At 60.5% G+C, this 10,570-nt stretch overlaps 1 protein-coding gene across 1 annotated transcript; it reads left to right on the top strand.

Annotated features, from left to right (window-relative positions):
• Positions 1 to 6,579: 6,579 nt before the first annotated feature.
• On the top strand, positions 6,580 to 10,319 carry KCNJ9 (potassium inwardly rectifying channel subfamily J member 9). Its single transcript, XM_049634707.1, has 2 exons — positions 6,580 to 7,426; positions 9,803 to 10,319. Exons 1-2 carry the CDS (start codon positions 6,580 to 6,582, stop codon positions 10,132 to 10,134), a joined length of 1,179 nt encoding a protein of 392 aa, XP_049490664.1. The 3' UTR covers positions 10,135 to 10,319.
• The last annotated feature ends 251 nt before the right edge of the window (positions 10,320 to 10,570 follow it).

The following is a 10,570-nucleotide window of genomic DNA, read 5'->3' as shown; positions in this document are numbered from 1 at the left end:
GCACGGTCCAAGCTCCTCAGCTCGACGCTTTTAGGGTATGCCTGAGAGAGGCCAGGGAGGAAAGAGCCAAGGACGGGAGCAGAAGAGATACCTCGTGGTGAAGGAGAGGTCTCTGGAGGAGTTCTTTCCAAATGGCCTGCACCTTCCCTGGAAAGCAGAAGAGCCATTTGCTAAAAATCACGGTGTGGGGCGGGACCGGGCAACTAGAAAGAGCTCAGAAGTTCTAGAACAGCAAGGGTGCAAGACTGTGGAGAAGTACAGATAGCTCAAATGGAACTGTGGTTTTCGAATTTTAAAAGAGTGACTTAAATGGAGTTTTTGTTCTGAAGTCATGTGTTACAACATATATACACATGTACCCATCGCATACATTCCTTTGTACATATTGTCAAACAACAGTTCTCACTTTCTCAAATCTTTTTACGGAAAAGAGGTCCTAAGGGCGCCTGGCTGGCTCAGTCGGTAGACCATGCAACTCTTGATCTCCAAGTTGTGAGTTCAAGCCCCATGCTGGGTGTAAGGCTTACATTAAAAAAAAAAGGGGGGGGGGGGCGCCTGGGTGGCTCCGTCGGTTGAGCCGTCGACTTCGGCTCAAGTCATGATCTCGCGGTCCGTGAGTTCAAGCCCCGCGTCGGGCTCTGTGCTAACAGCTCAGAGCCTGGAGCCTGTTTCATAGAAGATACGTATATCACTTGAGATGGGGAAACCGAGGCTCGGAGAGGTGAAGTGGCTTGCCTTGCCTGTGGTTACATAGTTAGAAGGTGTTAGTTTCAGAACCTGAATCCACACGTGTTTGGCTCCAAAGCTCCTCTCACTAGAGTGAATTTGCGTAGGTTAAACGTAATCTTGTCAACAGGCACGCAGGTTAGTATGAAAAATTTGCCACGGTTGTGACATCCATGACCACCACCTTCTCCTGGGACCCATCCGTCCCCCGTGAAGTGAGGACTAATTCTGGACCACCCCTCCGTGGTGGGTAGGGGAACCATCTTTCTCTGAAGACCTCCCCTCTTCTCTCAGTGTAGCCAACTGTCTTCTCGATTGCTCCTTTCAGATTCATTCCTTCTGACAAAGGCCTCGTCTCCTCTTTGACCTTGCTCTGGAAAGAGTGGAGATCCGAGCAACATTTGAGCTCAACGAATTTCCATCAGTAGCGGGCACCTCGTAGCTGGATGATCCAGACCACAGAGAACCGCGAGACGGAGGGACGAGGCTACATCGCCCCAGTCACTAAAGGATTATTGTTCAGGTATACATACCCCCTCCCTCCGTGAAATGCAGTGTACATAAACCCACATTTATAGGACGGAAGTTGACGGGTGCCTGATCACATTGCTAACGGAGTCTTCCCAGAATTCCTTTACCTAGGTGGCTCCTCTCGTACCTTTCCAGTCGGGTCCCACGGATTAAAATCCCATCAACACCCAATACACTGTGGTAGTGGGGAGACTACAGGGAATAAAGAAACAACCAGGGACCAGGAGCTGGGATGCCTGGTCTTAATCCTGCCTAAGGATCCATCCCAGACCTGGAAGGTGAGGACTAATCCTGGACCACCTCTAAATGCCAGGACTTTTAAATCCCGAGCAATCTGCACCAATCCTATCAAGCAAGATAGACCTGTTGATGAGAAGGCTCTGATCCCCTAGCTGTGCTGGAAAGAGCCAGAAGGCCAGGATGTGCCTCAGCCTGGGGTGCCCAGTGGGGTCCCCCCTGTCCTGGTGCTGTGCTCTGCTCCCCTCCCCCCATTCGCTCTGACCTCCGCCCCCATCCATTGCTTCAGTCGTATTCTCCCTCTGCTCTGAGTTTTCTCGGGCCCCAGCTCCCTTGAATTTATGACAATTGTTATCGTTTCTGCCAGATTGGCCTCCCTGCTCCACTAAATTCGTATCCTCAACCATCTCCTGTTTTCCCATCATACTTCCTCTCCCACCTCCAAGATTTTACCCAAGAAGTCTCATGATCTCGTTCAAGGAAACCTTCCCAGACTGGTTGGTCCCAGGGCTCCCACATACAGCTGTACAGGCTGTGGACTGCACAAAGGCACTCACTGAGGGGGCAAGCTGAGAACTGAACGGCATTTGGCTTGCCAATCCTTGCACCCTAACTCAGAGCTGTATCTACTAGAAGGATTCCCCTTTTTATTTTTATTTTTGCCCCCAAAGTACCACTTAACTCTCCAAGCCACATGCCATAAGGAATGCACCTGCCCAGAGCAGGCTCCTTTTTCTACCTTGAAACGAGGTTCTTTAGGGACCACCTACGTGGCCCCGGCCGTGCCCCTCCCGCCCTCCACATTCTCAAGTTCCAAACCCAGTCTCCCACCATCACCACTGTACTGACATGTTTTACCAACTCCTCGTAAAGTTGCTTTCCCTGTTGGGATACCAGAAAGCTGGGATCTTGCACCCTGGAACCTAAGAAAACTTGATTCCCTCCCTCTGCTCCAGCTCAATGAGAAACAAGGGATTGAAGTTAGAGACCAGGTGAAGTCCAGGCCCTGCACAGGGGAGAGGGGGGAGGCACCTCAGGAGCTGGGTGGTGGTCAGCGGGACTGAGGCAGGGGGCTGGCTGACACCCTCCGGATGGGCCTGCCAGCCCTGTGACGCCCCCCCCCCCCCACCCTCAGGAAATGGGGCCAGTTCTATGCAAATGCTCTCTTGCCCAGGGGTCCGGTTTCCTCCCTCTGAGCTCCTGGCACAGCAGAACCAACGTGAGCAGCTGCTTGGCAGGACAGAGAAGGGCAGGCTAGCAGTCCCAAGGCTCAGGTGACAGGGCCGGGCCCAGGAGACGGGGATGTTGACTGGGGCTTTAACAGCCCTCCTGATGCCAATCTCGGGCTGAAAACTCGGTATTTCCACTTGGAACAAGAAACGTGGGCAGGAGGGCTGGGGAGAGGAGGGCGGTGTACCCGCAGCGCCCCCTGCAGGCCTCACTGGGTGGCACGAAAACAGAGGAAGGCGGCGCAGGGTGGGGGTATCAGGAGATGCCCCGGATGAGGGTAACAAGGAGAAGAGAGACGTAGCCAGCATCTGCGGAGCATTTACAAGGTTCCAGGCGCTGCCTCATGACAACCCCCAAAAGGAGGATAATCTCTTGGAGATGGATAATTCTCATTTCTCAGGTGAAGAAAGCGATCAGAGAGGTCAAGTGACTTGCTCGAAGTCACCCAGCTAGCAGTGGACAGAGCCAGGACTTGAACCCGGGACACTGCCTCCCGAGATTATACTACTCAGTCACCGCCTTTTCCTCCTCCCCAGATCATTCCAGCAACTTCTAAGCCTCCAGTGTCCGTTTCTACATCTTCGCAGCCCCGCAGTGAGGCGGGGACACACGTGGAGGACTGTGGCTGCTCTCTCTGCCTGTGTGACGCTTGGCAACTCTCTTCCCCTTTCTGCTTTAGTGTCTCGTCCCTAAACGGAGAACACCATACCCCTCTCGGAGGGTGTCTCCCGGGGTCTTTAGAGGTGTGTGGCCAGCTCATAGCTGGCGCTCAAGGAATTATCGGTAGTGATATTCGCATTCTGTGTCTGCCTGTCTTTCTCCCCCACTGGACCACGTGCTCCCCGTGGGCAGCGACTAAGTGTCATTTCTGTAACCACCCCCACCTAGCACTGTGCCCAGCACCCGGGCTCTGCGGAAGTTGGTCGCACGGAGAGTTTTAAGCCCTCACCTAGGCTTTTCTCTCCGTTGGACGTTTGCGTTGTTTCCAGACTTTTCGCTAGTAGCAAAATACACTTTAAAGCCCTTCTATCTGGGTTGCCTCGTGTGATCCGCACACCCCGTGAAGCAGGTTCAAAGGGGAGGTTTGTCCGCGTCTGTACCCTGTGAAAAGTGGATCGCTGGTGGTTCGAGGAAGGAAGCAACTCCTTGGGTCACGCCATAAACCAGTGACAAAGATTAGAGCCCCTGACCCCGCCTCCCTTCCTTGGGTGGACCTCTTTTCTCTCCAGCGATCTCCTCCCGGATCGGGATGGCCTCTCCGAAAGGGGGCGACATGATGGTGCCTGCCTGAGGGTCATGCCTGCACCCAGAGACCCCTGCTGGAGGTGATGAGATGCCAGCCAGCTCCCAGGGGTGGGGGTGGGGGGCTCGAATCCCCAGGAGATCAAACGCCTTATTCCCAAACACGCCAGGGCCCGTATTTTCGCAGAGCAAAAAGCTTCTCGGGGAGCGTGCCAGCTTTTTCCTCTTCTCTTTTTTTTTTTCCTGAGGGGGTGAGGAGGCGAGCTCTGAGTTGTCCAGGAGGAGGGACTCGGGCTAAAAATAGCTATGGCGTGTGGCTCAGCCTCTAGTGGTACCCAGGACTGGGGAGGGGAGGGGGATGCTCTAGAGCTGTCGCCAGACTGGTTGCTGTGGAAACAGGAGAGGAGCAGGGGAGCCTGGGAAGTGAGGATGACACGGACGGCCAGCCCTAGTCGGAGCTGCCGCTACGTTTAGGAGGAACAGCGGTGTCCTGTGGCTCCCACCCTCCAGGGGGGCCGGGGAAGGGGTGGTGTCAGGGGCATGGACGCTACCCCCCAGGGGTCTCTGCTGCCGGCTACTCTCCTCTCCACGCGCTGTGAGTTGAGTTGCGGGGGACTGGGGTTTGGGCCCCTAAATCCAAGGCAAGCGGGGGCTTGGGAACAGCTCGTTCCTGAGGGAGCTTGCACCAGAGCCCCTTCCAAAAAATAAACCCCCCCTGCTGGCCAGCACTCCGCAGGGGGAGAAAGGGAGATCCAGGAAAATGTGGCACCGGGGTCTTCCGGAAAGGGGTCACAGCATGCACAAGAAATAAGGAGTAAGCTGGAGGAACAGGAGTCTCTGGAGGGAAGGTGCAGAAATCAAGTCTATTTCACACCTTTACTTCCCCACTGAGAAATATGCAGCCTCCGCTCAGGAAGACAGGCGAGGGGACACAAAGTGAGGCTCGCCTAGATCCCTGGGGCGGTGGAAAGCAAGAGAATTCTGGGGGTGATCAGGCCCTGGGGTTCCTGCCCACCCCTGTGCAGAGAGATCTGCCTAAGCAGGCAGATGGGGGCTCAGATGACCTAAGACCCCGAGAGAACATCTGGAAGCCTCCCTGGGGCTGACGCTAGGAAAAGTGGGAACCAGGTACTTTTTTGCATGACTTGGGGTCTCTGAGCCAGTCAGTGCTTGGAGAGAACTTCTAGCGGGCGTCCCTGGCTGCAAGGAGGGAAAGGGAAGCCCATTGTGGGGGGAGGGAAAGACCCTGATCTGCACTGGACCCTGTGTCCCCTGACTCCTCTTGGAAAATCAATGTGGGGGAGGTGTCCCTAACTTCCAAGGCGTCTTTTTTTAATTTTTCCTCCTGCCCTCTACCCCAAACACACACACACACACACACACACACACACACACACACTCCAGCCGAACACCTCATTCAGAACTTAAATTCTGGAGCGCCGGGATTGGAGTTGTATATCGGAGCAGTCTCTCCCCGGGGCCCTTGGTCAAACATCCAGGCCATCTGTGATCCTTGTCGCCTTCCTCCTGTCCAGCCGCCCCTCCCCCATCCCAGCCAACCCAGGTTTCCCTGGAGTGGGCGGAGAGAACGAGTCCCAGGAAGAAGGGAAGGTTGAACAGGACCACGTCCTTCTTCTAAAGCTTTCCTTGCAGGGGTCTGGGGCCGGGGGAGGGGCTCTGGACCTCTCTCTCAGCACACCGCAGCCCAGATTGCTCCTGGGGGGAAGAATCTGAAGCGAAATCAGGTGGGCTTCCCTTGGAATGTGAGCTCTGGGCCATATGGTGGGGGGGCTGTGCTTAGGGTAGCCAGTGGGAAGCTGCCGCCAAAGAACGGGAGGGAGCGGGGAGGTAAATGTGGGTGCTTAGTGCTGCACTGGATGCGACTGAACAGGGCTCGAGGGGGGACGGGGACTAGAGGGGTATACAAGCCTAACTCCTCGTGAACTTTGTGCTTCCTCTACCCCGGCGGTCCGTGTTGACCTCATACCCTGCAGCCCTGCTGCCCCTTTTCAGGCCGTCCCCACGGTGGAACGAACCCGGGGGACGTGGGGCTGACACCCATCAGCGATGAGCGGGCGCAGTCCTCCGGGAGGACTGCCAGTGGGAACGTCCTAACGTGGGAACGTTCAGCCCCTGCCCCCTGGAGATGCTGCCCTGACCTTCCGCCCCTTCCACGTCTTCTCGGGCAGCAGCGGGGGGTGGGGGTGGGGGGAAGACGACAGATGTGGGAGGGGGCGGAGCGAGCGAGGGGCGCGGGGGCCAAGGAGGAGGGCTGCGTGCGGGGTTGGGGGGGGGCAGTGAACTTGGGACGGGACGGTGGGGGTGGAGGGCACGCGGCCCGCGCAGTCTGGGGCGCGCGCGGAGCGGAGTGGGGGAGGGGGGACGGTCCTCGGGGCCGGGGTCCTTGCCCCGTGGGAGGGAAGGGCAGCGGGCCGGCTCAGGGTGTGAGGCAGCCCCCCACCGCGCCCCAAGGTGGGGGCCGCGGGGCGCCCCGGGGTGGGGGGGGGGCGGGGGGGGGGGGGGGGGGGGGGGCCGGGGCCGCGCCCCCTAGAGCCGGCCGGCGGGGGCTGAGGCTCGGCGCTCCCGTCCCGCAGGCCCCCTGCGGCCGCCGCCATGGCGCGGGCCGGCGCCCCCCGCTCCCCGGGCCCCGAGCCGCCGCGCCGCCGCGGCCGCCAGCGCTACGTGGAGAAGGACGGCAGGTGCAACGTGCAGCAGGGCAACGTGCGCGAGCCGGGCCGCTACCTGACCGACCTGTTCACCACGCTGGCCGACCTGCAGTGGCGCCTCAGCCTGCTCTTCTTCGTGCTCGCCTACGCGCTCACCTGGCTCTTCTTCGGCGCCATCTGGTGGCTGGTGGCCTACGGCCGCGGCGACCTGGAGCACCTGGGCGACGCGGCGTGGACGCCGTGCGTCAACAACCTCAACGGCTTCGTGGCCGCCTTCCTGTTCTCCATCGAGACGGAGACCACCATCGGCTACGGGCACCGCGTCATCACCGACCAGTGCCCCGAGGGCATCGCGCTGCTGCTGCTGCAGGCCATCCTGGGCTCCATGGTGAACGCCTTCATGGTGGGCTGCATGTTCGTCAAGATCTCGCAGCCCAACAAGCGCGCCGCCACGCTCGTCTTCTCGTCGCACGCCGTGGTGTCGCTGCGCGACGGGCGCCTGTGCCTCATGTTCCGCGTGGGCGACCTGCGCTCGTCGCACATCGTCGAGGCCTCCATCCGCGCCAAGCTCATCCGCTCGCGCCAGACGCTGGAGGGCGAGTTCATCCCGCTGCACCAGACCGACCTGAGCGTGGGCTTCGACACGGGCGACGACCGCCTCTTCCTCGTGTCGCCGCTCGTCATCAGCCACGAGATCGACGCCGCCAGCCCCTTCTGGGAGGCGTCGCGCCGCGCCCTGGAGAGGGACGACTTCGAGATCGTCGTCATCCTCGAGGGCATGGTGGAGGCCACCGGTGCGCGGGCGCGGGGGGCCCGGGGAGGGACCGGGGGTGGTGCGGGGGCGGGCCGGACGGAGGGCCGACCCCCCCCCCCGCCGGGGGGCCGCGAGGTCGGGGTCACCGGGAGCGGGGTGGGGGTGGGGGCACGGTCGCGGAGCTCACACTTGCTGCGTGGCCCGCGCGGCCCCGAGGTCCTCTGGTCCCGGCGACGCTCCTGACCCCGGGAGGGCCCGTTCTCTTTACCGTGCCCATTTTTCAGACGGGACATTGCCCGGCAAGGAGAGGTTGAGACGGGCGTCCATAGTCGCGGGTGTAATAAGCGGATAGGGCAGGGGTAGCCCGGCTTCCGGGTTTGGTGGTCCAGAGTTGGAAGGTGGAAGAAGGGGTACCTTCAGGGCTTTTTCCATCGCTGAGAGCGTCCGGGCCCCTGAACTTGGTGGCCAGGGCCTTCCATGGCTTGAGCTATTCCTGGGCTGGAGCTTAGGAACAGGCTGACAGCTGGGCTCACTTCCGCCTCAGCTTCCCCAGCCAGCCGAGGACTCTCAACTTCCACGGACCAAGGAACTAGATGATCTTAGCATTGCTAGCCCCTTTCCAGAAGGAGCTGTCAACACCCCCTGCCTGGGTGATGTCCGGACCTTCGACTCAGGCCTACATAGTGAAGGGTTTGGGAGCAGGTAGGAAGAGGCCAGCGCAGGGGCGCAGATGAGGTCCTTCCAGGCCTCGGATCTGGAAGCCGGAGGAGGATACGAAAGCCGCAGAAGGCTGCGGGGTATGGCCTGCGCGGCGGCCTCTGCTGGCTTCCCAGGCTGGTGCCCTCAAACCCCTTTCCTGGCCCTTCCTGCCAAGCCTCTATTGCACCACCCCCCGCCCCCCCCCCCCCCCTGGCCCCCTCCCCCCCCCCCCCCCCGCCATGCTTGCCCTAGCCCTTGCCCCTTCCCCTCCTCACCCCGGTCCCTTTCCTTGCTGTCCAGCCACTTGTCACTCGCCTGCCGGGCCCTGAGCAACAGCCCTAAGGAGAGAGGTCCCTGCTGCGCCTTCCCTCCCTCACAGCCGCTCTCCCCCCCAGGGTCCCTTCTGCCTCTTCTTCCCCTCCCCCACTGGACACTTCCTATTCCAGCCTTGGCCAGAGGAGTCAGAATGCCAGTGTCCCCAAGGTGTCTCAGGGCAGTGCTTGCAATGTGGAGAGCCGGTCCCTGGCTAGCTAACGCTCCGTCTCCCGTTCCCCCTTGTCCTGAGGTGGACAGGAGCTGGGGGAGAGACCCTAGGGGAGGGTCGCCTGCCCTGGTGGGTGTGCCTACCCACCAGGGAAGACGGGACACAGCCCCAGGGCGAGCAGGACTGGGGAGGGTGGCCTGGAGGAGATCGGGAGGGGAGCTCGTCCGACGTTTCTAGAGAGACAGAGCTGGAGAGGACGGTAATATTTTGGGTGAGAGAGTCAGGATTCAAAACGCTTTTGAAAAGCCAAGTAAAATGAGCCAAAGCCCAACGAGATGACATTTAAAAGGAATAAATATAAAATTCTACATTTAGGCTTTAAAAAAATCACTTATGTAAGCACCGCATTGAAGAGCTGGGGCGAAAAAAGAACCGGGGGTTTCAGTTGGCCACAGGCTTAATGTTGCAGCAGTGTGATCCAGCTTCCAAAAACGCTTATGTAACGTAGTCTTGGGCCCTATTAGCGAGAGCCTCATGGCCGGGAGAGAGGTGGTGAGCCCTCTCCATGCGTGGCGCGGGCCACAGCCGGACACGTATCACGCTCAAAGTGCCGAAAGGGGTCCCCTCGGCCATTCAGGTTTGCAATCAAGACGGCAAAATCGGGGGGAGCCAGGTCGCATGAGGAAGGATGGAGGGAGCCAGGGACATGCAGCCTGAAGAAAAGACGCGATGGGCCCCGAGGCTCCTGTTTTCAGATACTTGAAGGGGTGTGAAATGGCCAGCGGCAGAGTTTAGCTCTTATTAGAAACAACCTGTTGGGGGCGTCAACGCTTGTGTGAGGCGGTGAGCGCCCCATCCCGGGTAGTGGGAAGTAGAAGCTCGATGCCCGTCGTCAGGCTCCAGTGGGACGGCCTGTGTGCAGAGGGAAGATGGATAGATGGTCCCCAAGGTCAGTCTCAAGGTTAAGCTTCTCTGATGGGGCACCTCCGGCAGGGAGGAGGGGAGAGCGTGGGCTGGGGGTCCAGAGAGCGAGGGCGGATGCAGAAGAGGGGGAGCTGGGCGGGTACAGGGGTGGAGAAGGGGGAGAAGATGGGCTGGGCCAGAGAGGGGTGGGGAGGGACAGAGAGAAGAGTGTGGAATAGGGTCGTGGAATGAGAGGCAGGAGAGGGAAGCCTGGGGCTGGGATCCCCGCCCCTCCCCCACCCCGGCCACGACGCGCGTCCCTCCCCGCAGGAATGACGTGCCAAGCTCGGAGCTCCTACCTGGTGGACGAGGTGCTGTGGGGCCACCGGTTCACGTCGGTGCTCACGCTGGAGGACGGCTTCTACGAGGTGGACTATGCCAGCTTCCACCAGACCTTCGAGGTGCCCACACCGTCGTGCAGCGCCCGGGAGCTGGCCGAGGCTGCCGCCCGCCTAGACGCCCATCTTTACTGGTCCGTCCCCAGCCGGCTGGATGAGAAGGTGGAGGAGGAGGGGGCCGGGGAGGGCGCGGGCGGAGGGGCTGGCGCGGACAAGGAGCAGAACGGCTGCCTGCCGCCCCCGGAGAGCGAGTCCAAGGTGTGACCAGTTTTCCTCCAGACCCCTGTGGCAGGGCCAGACACCGGTACCTGGGAGCTGGATGGCGCGGGCGGAGGAGGAGGCAGGCAAGGCCCCCCCCCCGGGGACGCGCTGAGGCCGGAGAGCCCCCTCAGAATGGCAAGCCCAGAATCCAGCGGACGGCGCGGGGCCTGGTTTCGGGAGGACGGACGGTGGGGACGGGTAACGTGCCAGCCTGTCTGTGTTCGGCCCTCACGTCTGTTCACGGGTGGACGGATGGGCAGAAGGATGGATCTATGCGGGGCTGGATGGGGAGACGGGAGCAGACGGACGGACGCTGGCGGGGAGGTAGACGGACGGACTGACGCAGGTGGCGGTCCCGGGGCCGCTGCTCGGCCCTAGGGCATCTCTGTGCGAATTCTGGAAAGGCGCCCTTTCCCTCCGGAACCGATGCCGTCCGGAA

Source organism: Panthera uncia, chromosome F1 (genome assembly GCF_023721935.1).
Source record: "Panthera uncia isolate 11264 chromosome F1, Puncia_PCG_1.0, whole genome shotgun sequence".
Classification (NCBI taxonomy): Eukaryota; Metazoa; Chordata; class Mammalia; order Carnivora; family Felidae; genus Panthera; species Panthera uncia.
The sequence above is the reverse complement of the archived record's forward strand: the minus strand, read 5'-3'. Positions and strand labels throughout refer to the sequence as shown.

Excerpts from the sequence above, each read along its gene's own strand:
- KCNJ9 (XM_049634707.1), top strand. The coding sequence starts at position 6,580 with ATGGCGCGGGCCGGCGCCCCCCGCTCCCCGGGCCCCGAGCCGCCGCGC. Across the intron at positions 7,427-9,802 it reads GGGCATGGTGGAGGCCACCG|GAATGACGTGCCAAGCTCGG; the intron begins GTGCGCGGGCGC and ends CCCTCCCCGCAG.